The sequence below is a fragment of the Neopelma chrysocephalum genome, unplaced genomic scaffold, assembly GCF_003984885.1.
Source record: "Neopelma chrysocephalum unplaced genomic scaffold, ASM398488v2 Primary Assembly neopelma1_73b, whole genome shotgun sequence".
Classification (NCBI taxonomy): Eukaryota; Metazoa; Chordata; class Aves; order Passeriformes; family Pipridae; genus Neopelma; species Neopelma chrysocephalum.
The window spans coordinates 3381503-3398368 of record NW_020897734.1 but is presented as its reverse complement, the minus strand read 5'-3'; the positions used below and the strand labels follow the sequence as shown (position 1 = coordinate 3398368).

General features: G+C 45.5%; 1 protein-coding gene across 1 annotated transcript in view; it reads left to right on the top strand.

Moving 5' to 3' along the window:
- Positions 1–16866, top strand: part of GPC4 (glypican 4) — a 68250-nt gene that overhangs the window by 48577 nt on the left and 2807 nt on the right. The window contains exons 4-8 of the mRNA XM_027687135.1: positions 6680–6845; positions 12576–12706; positions 12914–13060; positions 13460–13596; positions 15787–15962. Coding sequence (XP_027542936.1) covers positions 6680–6845; positions 12576–12706; positions 12914–13060; positions 13460–13596; positions 15787–15962 — 757 coding nt within the window. The remainder of the gene's footprint in view (positions 1–6679; positions 6846–12575; positions 12707–12913; positions 13061–13459; positions 13597–15786; positions 15963–16866) is intronic.

The following is a 16866-nucleotide window of genomic DNA, read 5'->3' as shown; positions in this document are numbered from 1 at the left end:
TCACATGGCATCAAATCCCTGCATCTGCATCACCATCTCTCCACAGACCTACAGGCTGGGACTTGTGGATGTGATCTCCTGCAGTTTTAGTGGTGGTGTGAGTTTTCTGGAGCCCCCCAGGAAATTTATGCTGATGAACTGTTGTTCTGGGATTCTTTTACCACTTTTCCCTCTTGCCCTCATGTCCTGTCATTTGAGGCAGAACTGCTGGGAGCTCAGGAGGCTCCCAAACTACCTCCCCAACAAGCATTTGAGATGCATGTGCCACCAAAGCATCTGGGCTGCTGGAAATGATCTTCCAACCTATCCTTGGGAACCCTGGGAAAGGCAGCAGCTTGAAAATTGTATGCAAGAAATGGTGTTTAGTTTGGAAGCACAGATATGAACCGTGTGAAATAATGCACAGCTTCATATGAGGAATAAATTTTTCTCCTCACCTGCTGTCCTCAGGTGACATTAGCAGATGAGAGGAGACTGCTGGACTGCCGCTCCACGGCGGGTGGAGGAGGTCAGCTTTCTTGGTCTTGGCATTTCTTCCCTAATGAAGTGTAATGATAGCAGCCAAGGAGGGAATTTTCTTCCAACTGTTTATGAAGAGAATTGCAGAGGGGACAGGTGATTGCCTTCCCACACCGCTCCAGAGCTGGAGTGGGAGCCTGGTAGCTTTTTAACCCCTTTCGCTCTGAGCTGCCTCATCTCGGATAAGGCATCTGTGGAGCACAATTTAAGATTGGAACCTCTGTCAACCAACCTACTGCTGACCTGTGTCCCTGAACTGTGCTTCCTGTCCTTGTCGGCGTGGATGCTGAATGTGAACCAGACGTTGGTTTAGGAGAAGCAGTGATAAAAATAATAAAACAACGAGGCTTGTTTGCCATCACAAATAATAAGGCGCTGAGCTCTCATTTTGGTAAAAGTTGTGCCCCTTGTAACTACCATTTGAGGATCTAAAAGTTTAGTCAGAGAGCCAAGGTCCAACCTCCCTCTGTGCAGTCTTTGTCCTTGGTTTGACTTAAGGAGAATGTGACTGTAATCCCCTTTCAGGAAGAAGTTCGTGTTCCTATATCCAACGAAGCTGGGCAGCCTTCAGGCGAGAGCAAACCCTGCCAGGGAAGTGACAGAAATGGAATGTGTTGCATGCATGCATTGGGAGGGGACAGAGGGGCAACACTTCTGCTTTGTGGGCAACCGAGAAATGGCCAGAGAAGCCAAGAAGCTGTTTTAGTATAGCTGGGGGTCCTCCAAAGAGGCAGTGCTGTCCAGGCAGTGGGTTACAGGCTGCGGGGCCAGACCGAGGGGCTGCCGTGCACAAGGACCTTGCCTTCCACGTACCAAGGGCAAACATCAATGCAGCAAACAATACCAAGCACTTCTCCACATCAAAGATGACCCTGAGAAGACCTGCCAAGAATGTGACTGCATCTGCCTCAGCTCCAGCCATCCGAGGGTCTGTGCTAGGCACAGCCTTCAAAGCATGCTGGAGCAGCAGTCATCGCAGATTTAAGGGGCTGGGAGCGCGTGGATGTGGCTGTGGGTTTGGAGCCGATGGCGTCATGCAGGAGCCCTTCAGTCCACTGGGTTGGTTTTGTTCTTTTCTTTCTTTGCCTCCCCCCGCACACTGTGGTTCTGGTGCTAATTTTGAGAACAATGTGAGGGATAACTAAGGATGTTTTTGGTTGTAGCTGCACAGATAAATGTTCCTGCTGTTTTGCTCATTAAAGCAAACAGAACGTTGCTCATGATCTGCAGTGTCTGAGGCAGGGAGGGGCAGGTCCTGCAGAGAGCAAGCTTGGTGTGAAAGGCACTTTGGTTCCAAGGGTACCGGGAGCAGGATATGCTGATCCTAGCATTGCTACTTAAGTTTTCAGAGGGAGAGGCATCCACTTGGTGCTCTGAGGTCCCCTTTACCCCGTTGGGGAAGACAAGCACATGGTGCTTCATTTCTGACACGCTAGTGTTGAGACTGAGCAGGTTGAGTCCCCAGCGGTGTGATTCTCAGGAGCTCTGCTGTTCCTCTGGGCAGTGTCACATCTGGAGTGGGGGGAGCAAGCTGTAAATAGGGAATTGAGCATAAATGTACTCTTGAACTTTTCCTTGCAAAAGATAAAGCTGCAGCAGACATCACCATGGGTAGCGAATACTGATGAGACACAGTGTCTTGCAGTTCCCAAATACCATTCCTAAATATGCTCCCTTATGCTAGACCTCAGAGGCCCAACTCTGTGGTTGAAACAGATGCTGTCTAAATTATTCATGTCCTAGCACTGGGCCAGCAAAATTGGTTAAATGCGTAGTTAATTCCAAAACACTTTCATTGGAATATTTAGGGTGGAGAAGCAAACCAAGAGCCTCCTGAGTGATCTTCTGCCTCGCAGCGAGCTGAACGTCTGGACCAGTGTGTGCCAAGATGATGCTCTTGCACAACACTGAGAGAAGGAAAAATGATGCAAGTAAGGTTGTGTTGGTCCTAAAAATCGATGGCACCTCAGTTGTCTAAGCTGACTGCTCACCTGGAGCATCCCACAGTCAGCTTTGGAGTGTGTTTCTGAAATCATCTTTCCATGTCACTGAGAAGTTATTCCTTTAGTTTTCCTTAGCCAGTATTGCCCTCATTTAGTTTTTTTTTGCAAAGAAAACACAGTATAAAACTAAAGTAATTTCACTGCATTTATTTTCAGATTGTTGGATTTTTATGTTTTCTGGTGGCTGTGCTGCTGGCATGGCAACACTGTTGTTGTGCAAGCTTGGAAAATAAGAAAGCCTGAGTTATCAGTGTTATTATAAATAGTTATTAAAGCTGACAGGATTTTAAATGTTATTATTAACATTCTTAATGTTAACTTGAGGGTAGAGTGGGAGAAGGAAACATGTCTCTGGCTGTCTGGCAGCTGGTGGGAGCTCCCTGCAGGACTGTCCATAGCTGGAGCTTTGTCATCCTTTCTCAGCTATTCCTTGCCTTTGGGAAGGAGATAAAAAAGAATCTGGTTGCTTTTCTGAACTTTGACTGCTTGCACAGATCAGTTCATCTTGAGTTTTGGTGGCTTTGTGATAGGCTGTGATCAAGGCATTGCACTTGATAGGTGTATACTTCAATGGTGAAGTTTCTACCTGATGTATGCATCCAGCTGCAATTGCCAGTGAGCTGGAAAAGGCTAAGGATGTAAGGCAGTTTCCCTTATGTGAGACTCTGAAATGGGATGGGTATGACAAGGTACCAACAAAAACCAGATTTTGTTATGCCAAGAGCATGGCACTTTTACAAGAACATGATTTTACCTTCACCAGTCAATATGAATAGGGGAGTTATCCCAACAAATATGATACGAAATGTTTGCATTAAGCGCAGGATTGGTTTCTTTTCATTTAATTTTTGTAAATTGTGTGCAAATCTGTATTTTTAAGGAGCAAGTTCAATACGAATGTGAAGATTGGTGCCAAAACACATCTGTTAGCAGCTTTTAATCTTCACGTTTGACAAAGCGTATAGATATGGACAAATTGTAATTTACATGAAACCACAGGGTGATGGATTGCTGCAGTGGCGTGGCATGCCATGGACAGGAAATAAATTTCACAAGATAAAAGGAAGGGACTGGAGTGCATTTGCTTCTATTAGAAGCTTTTACAGGGTATGTGTACTGCAGCATACTAGTACCTGGACTCAGATCTACCAGAGTAAATCCTCTCCAGCAAATAAAGCTTTCTTTGGGACTCTGCTTTATTAGAAAGGAGATTATTTGGTTTTGAGGGTCATTCTAGAGTAGAGTTTGAATGAACTTGAGTTGCTTTCCAAGATAAACACAACCCTAGAACAAAGCATATCTGGATTTACTGTTACATACAATGGTGTTTTAAGAGCTTGCACCTGGTGTGGCAGGGCCAGCATTAAAAGCTTGTGAAGAATTGCCAGTGCAACATATGGCACATCCCACTGACGGAGCCGGAGCTGGTCTGGACTGTGTATGGGCCCTGTGCCAGGGGTTAAGGTTCCCATTGCAGTGATACCCAGCAGTTAAGCATTTATCACTGTTGTAACGAGGTATAATTGCTCATAATGTTACCCAAAACTCTCTCTTAGAGGTGATCTCTGCTTGCGCCTTCCTGTTGCTTTCTGGCACCATAAAATGCCAACTCTGGACTGATGAATTTGTCCATTGTCTTCCTCTTTATCTGTGTTAGCTGTATTGCACATTTAACAGCTTCCCTGTGGGTGATGTCCATCACTAATAGGGCTCAGTTCAGCAGTAACTGCAGGCTGGGGTTTGTCTTTTCCATTGCCCTTTTGTGAGCACCCTCTGCTCAGCTCTGTGCAGGACTCAGAGCCACAAACCTACGTGGGGAAGGAAGCGAAACCTCGTTCGCTTTTAAAATTGTCCTGGGTCTTTGTTCAAAGGACCTAATCCAAGTGACTGTCGCATATCGTCTGCTATGGAACGTGGGAAAGCAGCTTCAGTTTCCCCTGCATCTGCTGGGATTCTTAAAGATCAACCCCTATGAAATATCAAAGCAGAGGATGCTGCAGGCTTGCGGCCGCTCGGCGCTCGTGGGGCGAGGGGGGAACCTAAGATGGGAAGGGGCCTCCTGGGTCATGGCTCTGCACGTGGGCTTTTGCAATTCGCTGCCACGCAATCCCTCCCATAGAGCTGCATCTTTCCATGATAGGGTCGGGGAAGCTTCCTGCTCCTCATTCAGCTTCAAACTACTTTAGCACTTGGCTGGTACTATCAACATTTTCCTGATTTTTCTTCCCCAGGAGGATGCAGAGCACTCCTTTGAGGGCCAACAGCGCTAGAATGGCCAGGATCTGCTGATAAGCCTCAGGACTAGGCATGGAGGTCCTGGCACCTACTGCCAAGTGACATAGGAAGGGATTTTTATCAGAGAAACAAGTAAACTGCTAAGCTGGAGCATCCTTCAGAGCTTGTCTGTGCGAGATGTTATTCAGTCCCCTCTTTCTCCTCGCAACTTTTTTGTTATGCGAGGACTGCACCATCTGGATGGCAGATGATACCTTTACATTTGTCTGTTTCCAGTTTTCCAACTATAAATCATCTGATTTAGCTGGTTTCTGTTGCTTGAGCTATTCCCAGTGTTTGAACCAGCTCTGCTTTAAAGCCATGCTGTCCCAATAGGGAGCTTTCTGCTAGGGCTCCTGCTCCCACTATGCCTTCCAAATATATATATATATATATATAAATATAAAACATATATATTCTCTGAAGGATCTGAATCAGATTCCACCACCACCACAAATAGCTTTCTACATGGAGTTTCCTTTTGCTCAGCCAAACAGGCTCTTCATGGACAAAAAAAGGGTAAAATGCTGTCTGATTTCAGATCTTCCTCGTGTATATTCATCTCTGTTCAGTCCTGTTGTCCTCTCTGCCATGAAGTCTGTTCCCAACTCCAGAGATGAGATGTGGAGGCCATCCACATCTCCAGCACTTTGTATGGAGTGACTTCCCTCTTTTTCAGGGGTGTTGTGTGTCTCCTCCAGCATGGTCATGGATCACAACCTATTTAGAGCACTTTCCCTAAATGCCTTACAAGGAGTCTCAAGTGCATCATTTAAAACACCAGAGACTACTTCTGTTTTGTCAGTGTATCTCTGATTGCATCTAAATTTTCTGTTTTCATATGTGGCTAATTAACACTTAAACTTGCTCTTGAGGGAGCTTCTCTGTTCAACACTTCAGACGGACCCACCATGTGGTCGGCACTAGTGTGTTGGGATGGAGCTAATGCTCCTCGGACTGGCTGGGTGGAAATGGTTTCAATGAATGTTTTGAAGCTGGGCCAGAGAGTGAATCAAACATGAATGACCATGAGTCACGTTGGAAAATAGCCCTGTTGAGGGCTCAGGGGTGACATGCCTGCTGCAGACAGCTCTGCTCGCACGCCCAGCGGCTGCACCTTGGCTTCAAGGGTCCTCCCCGCCTTGTCCTCAGCTGCGGGGTTGTAGCTGCCACTTCCTTCGGGTGTGGGGAACTGTTACTTAGCGTGATGAGTGCTGAGTGTAAATGAACCCGGGTATCTGTCATGTAAATGCTGTGTTTCGGGGAGTTGAATGTGAGATAAAGGAGCTGGTCTCTGTGCCGGAGAGCCCTGCTGGGCGATTGTCCCAGAAGAGTGCCGTGTGCGCCGAGGAGGAGGGCACACGAGGAGGAGGGCACACTCCCGGCGGGTTTGGTACGGGGATAGTGGCAGATATCCTGTCTTGGACGGACACTTTTTCCTGAGAAATCCCAGCATCATCTTCTTCAGCATGTGTTTGCAGCAGGGCTCAGACAGTGCAGCCTTGTGTGACATCATTTGGCTTGGTCACATTTTACTGCCTTCCCTGAGCTTGAGTGCTGCTTGTCCCCTTGTAGTCCGTGTTCTTGCAACCCTGGGAGGGGTCCCACGACACATAAGGTGTATTGCAGTACCAGTGATGTTTTGTAGAGATGAGGACAGTCTGTGGGCCCTGGAGTGGCAGGTACACCCAAGGAGGGGAGCTAGACCCCTTCATCTGTTCCCCACATCCCTGGACCACGTAAACAGGGAGCTCTGACCGGATGGTGACGGTGATGGCTGAGCCCATTGCATCTCCTCTGCACAGCTCTGTCCCAAGCACCTTGGGGTAAATGTGTGGGTTAGTGACTGAGTGCTAATTTTCTTCTCTTTTTCTCTTTTAAAGGTGAACCCCACGCCACAGGGTACACGAGCGCTGCTGAAAATGATGTACTGCCCACACTGCCGAGGTTTGGTATCAGTGAAGCCCTGTTACAACTATTGCTTTAACGTCATGAGAGGCTGCTTGGCCAACCAAGGGGACTTGGACGCTGAGTGGAATATCTTTATGGGTAAGGCAATATGGGTTAAAACTGCATATGAGTCTACACTGATACTATGTCCCTCACCTGAATGGCTTTGTGAGTGGCTGTGCTGAGCTATAGCAGATTTTTCAGGTGTCTGTGACAGATATCTTTTCCTTCCACACCTCTCTATACAGCATACCTTTGCCATTCGCATTACCTTATAAATAAATGGGACTTTTGTTATGCTAGTGACTTCTGTTGCAGCAAACTTTAGGAGCATGGAGCTGCCATGTGCTTGTAGGCTTGGAGTGTCTCTTCTTGCTGGACCAAGCATGTGTACAGTCTGTTTTTTCCATACTACTTCTTATACATTATTGTCACCATACAGCTGTCTTTCCCAAAGCCAGCTTTCTTCTTCAGCAGCCTGGGAATCTTCCTGCCAGCCATGATGAGCTTTGGGAAAAGCTGAAGACCTGGATTTTACATTAAAAAATTGAATAGGACATGTGTCTGAATCTGTTTTTAAACAGCTCATTTGGCACTCAGCCACCATCCTTTTGCACTGTTGATAGGTCTTGCGTGACGCTATGTGAGTGCTTTTGCCATCCTTTTCCTCCTGGTTGTTATTTCTCTTCCGTGCTTACACACGGTATCATTCGATACATGAAATTTAGACTGAAATGTTAAATTCCTCCTTGGGTCAAGGCTCATCACAATTGGCAATGCATCACATTTTGTGGGCACAGGCTATAGATAATGTTAAATGTTTTCGTTTGTGCTCCTTTTCCAGGAGGTTTGATTTATCTGTGATTGAGCATCCTTTGGGAGCAGTCGCTTCACTCCAGTTAATGTGTGATGAAGTGCACATGTAAAGTATCTGCTGCTACTGAAAAGGCTGCGGTACTCTTCCCATCCCACTCAGGGAAAGAAAGACTGTTAGAAAGAAAAGATTTCCCTTTCATTGAGCTGCAAGATAAAAAAAAGAGAAATTGCTGATAGTTGGCATTTGAGGCTAGATTTACATCTTAGAATGTGTTTTTCCATGTTTTGTGCACTGGATTTTCACTTTGCTGCTCTGCCAACTGGGTATGTGCAGGGTGTTATTTTCAGAAGGCGTTTTTTGTGTGTGTGTACTCCATATAGGGAGTTAAATGTGACACTAAATTGGGTTTCCAAGTCATTCTCTGGGAGGCTGACACCCCGCCCCCCCCATTCCTCCCAGCCGTCTTTCTCATGAGAATATTAAGTATTTCAACTACAATTGTTGCTGAAATAGCTCAAAGCCAGGAGACTTGCAAACATCTAGTCCAAGTAGAAAAGAGGAATCCCATGAAAGGGAAGGGCATAATGCCAGAAAACAGACAAAAGCACAAGCAGCTAATTGCTGTAGGTGGTATGCGGCTAAAAACCAACCTCGGGGGAAGCTGGCGAGCCCTGTCACATGAGACTGATAGGGACTGCATACAATAATTAAGATTATTAAACAAGACAAAATAAATACATGTGATTCCAGGTTGGAAGCAAAGCTTTCTTCTTGAAGTGCTTCCTTCCCAAGGGGCTTCCTGCCCACTCATTACTTAAGTATGATATTAAGCTTCGTTATGTTTATTGGCAGCATTTGCTTGGTTCTTGCACTCTGGGTTGATGCCTGCAGTGGAGTACGGATACAGAAAATTTAGCTGTGCTTTCTTTAGACAGTTTAATAACTGAACAGGTGCTGGTTATGTTCCAGATTTTGGTTTCTATCTCAACTTTCCTCTCGGGACAAATCAAATTAGGTAGATCTGGTGTTTAGGGCAGGGCACGTGCCACAAATCTCTTGTGTGTTTGTGCTTAAAGATGTAAATAATTAAATAAATTAACAAGACCCAAAAAAATCCTCTCAAAACTACTCCACAAAATACCAAAAACCCACCTGCATGAGCTCAATGCGATTTTGCATCGTGGGTTTATGTACCACATTATGGCAATGATTTATTATGAGTCAAAATCAGATTTTGAACCCAGCAAATCAATTTAAAGGTAGTTAAACAGGAGAACTTGCAACAAATGCTGCAAGTCTATATGAATTTGGGTGTATGTGCATAAGAAATACTCATGTGTGTGTGTTAGTGGGTCTATATGTTAAGTCACTTACGTAAAGCTTTTCCAAGCTGGAATATAAAGTTTGTAGGTTTTTTGAGACAAGAAGACTTTGTAATTCCTTATTTCTCCAAAGTACCATTTAAATCTGTGGAGTATGAAATAATGACCAAATTGTACTCTTTTCTCCCCTTTAACTATCTAAATTATTTCTCCCTCTATTCCTGACACAATTGTACACCAATTAGACAGGGGTATACTTTGTTTCAAACAGGCTATTGGGGGGTTGGAGCTTTCCTGAATGAACAGTGTTAATCTCCAGTGCCTTTTCATGATTTTTTTTTCCCCCACAAAGGTTTACTCTGCTCAAAGATGTCGAATTCAGGCTCCATATACATATCTGGAGTACTACTTTGTGTGCAAAGAATTTTTTCCCCTTAAAAAAAAAAAAGATTGTTGTTAATGAATGGTCAAGGTCTTCCCCCTCCTTCCCTCCCCTTTTAAATCAGATCTTGGGGTTAAGACTGAAAACTGCCTTTTGTTCTTCAAGTCAGACAGTGAGGCTGAAGATGTGGGTTTCTGATTATTGGTGGCACAATGCAAAAGAATTGCTTTCCTTCATGAGAGCGAGGTGCTTTGTTGCCAAGGATTGTCTCAATGCCAGTAGCAAGGACAAATGTATGCAAGAGGAAAAGGGTCTTTAAGGGATGGTGCTAGATGGTTGGTTTTTTTTTCCCCCCCCCCAATCCACTTCTATCTCCCCATCACAGGGAGGAGAGACTGTCTTTGTCATGCTGCGTGTTTGTAACACATGGCCAGGGTACATTTTTCACTCTGCCAGACTTTCATGAAGCAAAGCTGAGCCACCTCGCCATGGCTTATAAATATCAATTACTTTGCGCCAGAGCTGGGGCAAAATAATTGCTGTTTATAATCAACTCCTCTCTCCCAATAATGGAAAAATCTTTTTTGGGAGAGGCACGGCTCCGAAGATTCATTCCTGGTGCTGGAGCAGCGTCCTCCCCTCCTGCGGGCAGCGGTGCCGGCGGTGCCCGGAACCCCAGCCAGCCTTATTAACGTCAGACGGGGCTGCCAGAGGGAACCGCTGCTCGCCAGCAGCTGGGGACACCAGCCAGCTCCTGGTGGGAGGTAAAAGTTTGCAGGATGCCTCCAAAATCAAAACTGCAGATGAGGGAGAGCCCCCCACCCTCAGCCCCTTTCTCCCCTCCCTGTTTTTTAATGAAAGTTTATTTCATTTAGCGCTCCTTGCCTGTATCAATCCCAACTCCAATTATTACTTTCCTTATCTTTTCTCGCCAGCTTTGGCAGCTCTGCTGGAGGCCGAATGCATTTTCTCTATCGGCAGTCAAAGCAGAGGCTGCATTCCTGGGCTGTGATACATGGAACGCCATGGCACCCCTGCTAACAAAGGACCCAATTCGCTCTACATTCCCATGGTCTTGTGGATGGCCTGCCCGGCTCAAAGTTTACAAAGATGCCAAACAGCCAGAAGAATTGGGGTTTATGTTTCCTTTCAGTCTTTCACAAACACTTTATTGATCTGTGGCCTTTCCTGACCACTCAGAGAATTAAGTAGTTACAAAATGGAATGATTTTTCTTTTTTTTTTTTTTTTTTTTTAAAGCCCTGTGCATTTTGTGTGTTTTATTATCTGTCTATTCATAATATTTTTATTTGAAATGAGTGGCTTCCTGCAAACTGCACCGGGATGTTCTTTATGCGCGTGAAAAACCCCAAAAGCTTTGACAATGATGAACACATTTAAGTTGTGCTCCACTTGTTTACAAAAGTCTCCATTTGGTAGCACATCAAAAGCATTTTTCTCTCCTCCGGCACAATGGTATATTCATGCTAGCAGTCATTACTCAGAGATTTGAAGCATCACTTTATTGGAGCCCACCACAATACAGTCTAAGACTCTTTGTTTCATTTGTTATTACCTTCTTTTTTTTTCCTTTTTTTTTTTTAAATGTATTTAGTTCAGACCTGTTTGGTAGTCCCTGACGGCTAAATTCCAGCCATGCCCTGCAACAGCTCTGTCACTGATGCTGGTGGTGTGTGCCTGCAGAGCCAGGGGCTTTCCTGGGGACTCCAGCTCCTCCTGAGGTTCACTCCCTAAACAACCACACCTTGGAGGAGCTGCATGAGTGAGAGTGGGTTAATCGACTGATAGTCCTTTGGCTAACACCCAACAAAACTTTAGAATGTTGAATTGTCGTTAAAAAGTGGATTTACAGGCTAGGAAGACATCTGCAGTTCATGTGGGAGTTTTGGTGTTTGATTATTATTATTATTATTACTCGTCCTCCTCTTCCTCTTATTATTATTATTATTTTACATGCACACGTAGCCTAATTGTATATTTGTCACCAGTTTGTGGTTTTTTTAATGTAGTTTAACATGACTTGGGCACTAAGGCAAAGCTATAACTAAATTGTTCGGTATGTCAAATTTCTTTATAGGGCTTTAACAGATAGCCAGAGCCCACAGAAGTTTTCTGCTTGTTGAAAATACCTTCTGCACTTAGGAGGAGGATGAATGTCATGAGAAACACTTTTCAAGATTAATAGACTAACTGTGAAACACCTGTTCTCCTTAATGGAAGGGAACAGGCGTATCTTAGGAGCAGGGAGGAGCTCCTTAGGGCCGGAGGGACTGTTGTGTCCTGACCTCCCTCATCACTCAGGCTAGGAAAATTGAAGAATTAAATGCAACTGGAAAAAGATGAGTCTGTGGCAGAGCATCACGAAGTGATGCAGGAGATGAGACCAGCAAATGCTTTGGGGTTGAGGGACCACAGTGAAAACTACCATTAAATTAAGGTTGTGATGGGTGAGAAGAAACAAGAGCTTAGTGCCAGGTGTGTACCTGGAGGCACCTTCTAGAGGAGAACTGGAGAGAGGATGTAAACACAGTACAAGGTGAAAGCCTTAACGTCAATTGCCAATAGTAATTTCCCAGAGGAAGTGGTGGATGTTCAGTAGCTGCTGTGTTTAATGATGCATTTGATGAGGACGTGCATGTCGGCACAGGAGGAGTGACCCAGTGTTGGCTGAGGGACTTTCCTTCTCCCCTTGCCTAGAGATGTGCCAAATACATCATGAGTGCACAGCACTCACACTGGTCTCACTCAGACTCCATCATGCAAATTGTCCATGTAATGCTGGGAGTGCAATCCCTTGCCTTCCCCAGGTATGGAAAAGCCTGTAGCTGTCTGTAAGGGAGAAATGGTATCAAGGATCATCTTGGACCCTTGCAAGTTGGTGTCTTGTGCTCAGGACCAGCATGAGGAAGCCGGTGGCTTTGAAAGCAGTCTTGAAAAACAAATGACACAAGGCAACCTTTAATAAATGAGCACTGAGCGGAGGCTGTTAGTAATGCTTGTTCTGATGGGAGGAGCTGATTACAGGCTGCTGTTGGCAGGCTGCAATGGCTCCCCCTCATTTAACATGGCTTTTGATGTATATGAGCCCATGGTTTGGTGCTGGCAGCCTCTAAGTGCCTGGTGAAGGTGTAGGCTCTGGGAACGGAGCAAAATGTTTCCTGGAGACGTGCACTGGTCAGAGGCAACACTGCAGTGGTTAATGCCTGTGTGCTCAAACAGTTATCCTTTGTACCCGTTATTCTTGAAGCTCCTCCATTAAAAACCTTCATTCATCTCTCTCTGTGTTAGATTCGATGCTGCTGGTAGCAGAAAGGCTGGAGGGTCCCTTCAACATTGAGTCAGTCATGGACCCCATTGATGTGAAGATTTCAGATGCGATCATGAACATGCAGGAGAACAGCATGCAGGTGTCTCAGAAGGTAAATAGGCCAAGAGGACATTTGGGATTTATTTTTTCAATGTGTTTTATTTTGCTATTCTCATCAATATGTTTTTTCCTGAATGCCCTTTCTAGTGTATATATATAAAGCTGATGTATGATTTTGGGCAGGGGCTGGGTTGGAACCGGGAGAAGGGAGGCTTTTGTGACCTCCCATTTCATAAAATCCTTTCCTTCTCTCACATAGGTTTTCCAGGGATGCGGCCAGCCAAAAACACTTGCCCAAGGCCGGACTGCTCGCTCTGTCTCTGAAGGTGGTTTCAGTGCTCGTTTCAGACCCTACAACCCCGAGGAGCGGCCAACTACAGCTGCTGGCACGAGCTTGGACCGACTGGTGAGTGCCTGGTCCTGCTGGTGCCACGCAGGTACTTCACACCCATGTACCACAGTGTATAATTTTCCATTTTTAATTTATAGGGTTTCTTAATATTCCTTGGCTGTCTTTAACTCTCTGAGGGGTGTAATCTGCCCATGGCTCTAGACATGAATTACCTCAACGCTTCTATGTCAGAGAAGTGCCTGTGCTAAAGGCTTGGCTTATGAGTAATATGTGTTTGAGGAGCAGTGTTTAATTTTGTATTAAAAAAGTAAATCAACCATCAAAACACGCAGCCTGAAGATCTGGCCTGTATATGTCTGTTGTGATAAAAAATACTTTCCTTGCTTTGCTTTTAATGAGCGTTTGGTATTCTGGATTATGTTTTGTATTTCTTTTTTTTCTCTGACTTAATAGGTTACTGATGTGAAAGAGAAGCTGAAGCAAGCCAAAAAGTTTTGGTCATCTCTCCCTGGCAACATTTGCAATGATGAAAAGATGTCTGTAGGCACTGTCAATGAGAACGAGTGCTGGAACGGGAGCGCCAAGAGCAGGTTTGGCGATGCTGCCTCCCCTCGTTAACCCTCTCCCTCTTGCCCCAGCCTTTCTCAGTGTGCTGGCCTCTCTCCCTGAGCCCTCTTCTCCTACTGGAGTGACTCCAGCTTTCCCAAGACAGGCTGTTGCCATTACCCCTCTTGTTTTTGTAAATGAGAGAGCTGGAATGCAAAGCCAAAGGGTTGTCCAAGCTCTGTGTGGGGGTTTGCTTTAGAGGAGGGAACTAAGTGTAGATACCCAGATAGGGCACCTCTTCTTGGACTTAAGCCTCTTATTGGTTGTTTATGGATTTGGAGAAATGATCTGTACAAAATGCTGTATCACAGCCACAGAGCAGGGATGCTTGTGTTGTCTGACAGTGCTGCTGCCCCAGTGCCCCCAGTTGGTATTTGCACCAGGAACTGGTTTCTTTGTTTGAGCAAGGGCAGGGGTGATGGAGCCTGGAGACCTTCTCCACTGCTGAGGTCAGTGGCACAAGGGGGCCAGTGGTTTCATTCACACTTTCAATGGAAAAAGAGTTACAAAACTCTTTTTTTTTTTTTCTTGTAAGGAAGAAATTGCCAACACATGAGTAAGCCAAAGTTCTTCTGTCATATGGTTTATGTAACTGTTTAACTTTTATTTTGGAAATACAAGTTTCTTTTTTTTCTCTTTGCTTACTGAGGAAATAAGCACAATCCAAGATGTTCCATTAAAAAAAAACAGTTGTCCAGGGTTTTCCAGCAGTTTTTCTAAGTAGTAGCAATTTTTGCCCTTGATATTTTTGGGCCACAGGACTAAGACATACCACTTAAATTTTGCACTGTTTTGTGTGTGCCTGAAACTCTGCCATACTTGGCCAGGGTGATCCTTTGGGTGTCTGTGACAAGTAATGGCTCTGCCTCCTGAAGTCTTGTTTATCAGCAGCTTCTGCAGGGCTTTTCATAGCAGGTATCCCCAGTGTGTGCAAGGGCCACATGAGTACAGAGGGGAGATGGAGACTTGGCAGCACTGGGCAAGGAGACAGAGGGGAGGCTGGACATATGGGGCTGTGCAAGATAATTTGCTTTGCTGTTAGCATTTTCTCAGTGACTCTGAGAAGCTAAAAGTTTGGTAGTCTTCCACGCTTTGGTCTCCTACTTCTTTGAAACATATAATATTGATCACAAATAATAACAAAACTACCACCACCAATAATCATCATCATTGTTACTCCAATACACAGGACAGGATTTGAGCATGCTCTTCATATTTATGCTTTATTTCACTGCCTGTTCTCCAGAATCAGTAGACTGTGCTAAAAGCTTTTCTCTCTCTCATGATACTGATGTTGGCATCAGAACTAAGAAAAGTAATGTTTTTTTCTGTTAAACTGATTTTTCTAGCAAGTCAGGTGGTTGGAGGAAGGAGAAATGTGTCCTGTCCTTACTCTATTAAGATGAGGCTCCACAGACTGGTTTCAGGAGATGTGTTCTCTTGGATTTTGTTGCTCAGTGACTCTTTTAAACCAAGAGGCTGTACGTGTGTTCAGACCTGAGCATACATGCCTTCTGAGGCTGAGCAGCTTGGCTCTTCCCTGCTCTGATGTGTGGGGCTACAGGTTCTCATCTTCAGCATCACAGGTGTTTCTCCTGCTGGGGTTATTAGGGAAATTGCATCTCATGTCTGCATGGTGAGAAGCACACATTCAATATCCCAGCTTGATGGTTAAGGTGCATTATGCAAAGCCAGAATGACACGCTTGCCTCCAACAGTTACTATAGGTTTCTGTGGGATAACTATGGCCTCGAAGGTTGTTTTCCCAGAAGTGTCATCTAACTGGGCATCAAGGCATCTCAGCACCTTGTTTTGCTCCATTGCCTGCAGCAAGCTGATTTATGCTGTTGAAAGCCATTATTACTATAAACCCCAGATCTTCTTTCTCTTTTCAAGTTGGGGAGAAAATTGTCCTTCCCCTGCCTATGTGGCGCAGCATAAATGAAAACAGTGTTTATTTCCACATGCTGCAGAGATTGCAGGGAGGGAAGATGGGGTAAGAAGCCAGAGAGGTGCTTTGTGAGGTTTAGCACGTGGGAAGATCACGTTGGGCTCAGAGTATCACCCAGACTGAAAACAGGGATGGCATTGCCAAGTTCCCATGCTGTCACCCTTTGGCACAGGGACCCTGCCAGGCTGCAGCTCTGGTACCAGCAGGAATGGTTTCTTTTCAGGTATGACTTCGCGGTGACTGGAAATGGCTTAGCGAGTCAAGTGAACAACCCGGAGGTCGAAGTTGATATTACCAAGCCAGACATGGTGATTCGCCGGCAAATCATGGCCCTGCGGGTGATGACCAACAAGCTGAAGAATGCCTACAGTGGGAACGATGTCGACTTCATTGACATAAGTATGTTTGCTGTGGTTTGCCTTCTGCTTTTTCTTTTTCCCTTTTTAATTGGATTTCATGCTAACACGGGGTAGCTGGTTAACATTCAGCTGCGGGTAAGCGTGTTAGTAAGAAGGGTGGGAAGTGGCATCTCTGACAGGCTGTGTGGAGAGGGTTGTTCCCACAGAGTCATCAAACTGTTTACGTTGGAAGGGACTTTTAAAGGTCATCTAGTCCAACCCCCCTGCCACGAGCGGGGACATCTTCAACTAGAACAGGTTGCTCAGAGCCCAGTGCATCCAGCCTGACCTTGAGTCTTTCCAAGGATGGGGCACTAGTCACCTCTCTGGGCAACCTGTGCCACTGTTTCACCACCCTCATAAAAAAATCTCTTCCTTACATCTAGTCTAAATCTACCCTCTTTTAGTTACCCCTTGCCCTATTGCAACAGGATCTGCTGAAAAGTTTGTCCCCACCTTTCTTATAAGCCTCCTTGAAGTACTGAAAGGCTGCAGTAAGGTTTCACTGGGCCTTCCCTTCTCCAGATTGAACAACCTCAGCTCTCTCAGCCTGTCCTCTTAGGAGAGGTGTTCCAGCCCCTCAACATTTTTGTGGCCTCCTCTGGACTTGCTCCTGCAGATCCTTCCTATGTTGGGGGCCCCAGAGCTGGATGCAGGACTCCAACTGGGGTCTCAGGAGCAGAGTAGAGGGGGCAAATCCCCTCCATCGACTTGCTGGTCACACTGCTTTTGGTGCAGCCCAGGACACAACTGGTTTTCTGGGCTGCAAGCGCACATCGCCCAGATTTGACAAATGCACACAGCAGCCACATTACCCAGAGGACCCACGCTTACATCTTGTAAATGCCAAAACAGCCGTTCTCTTGCCATTACCCCCTGCTGCCTTCTGCCCTGGGGCTGCAGGC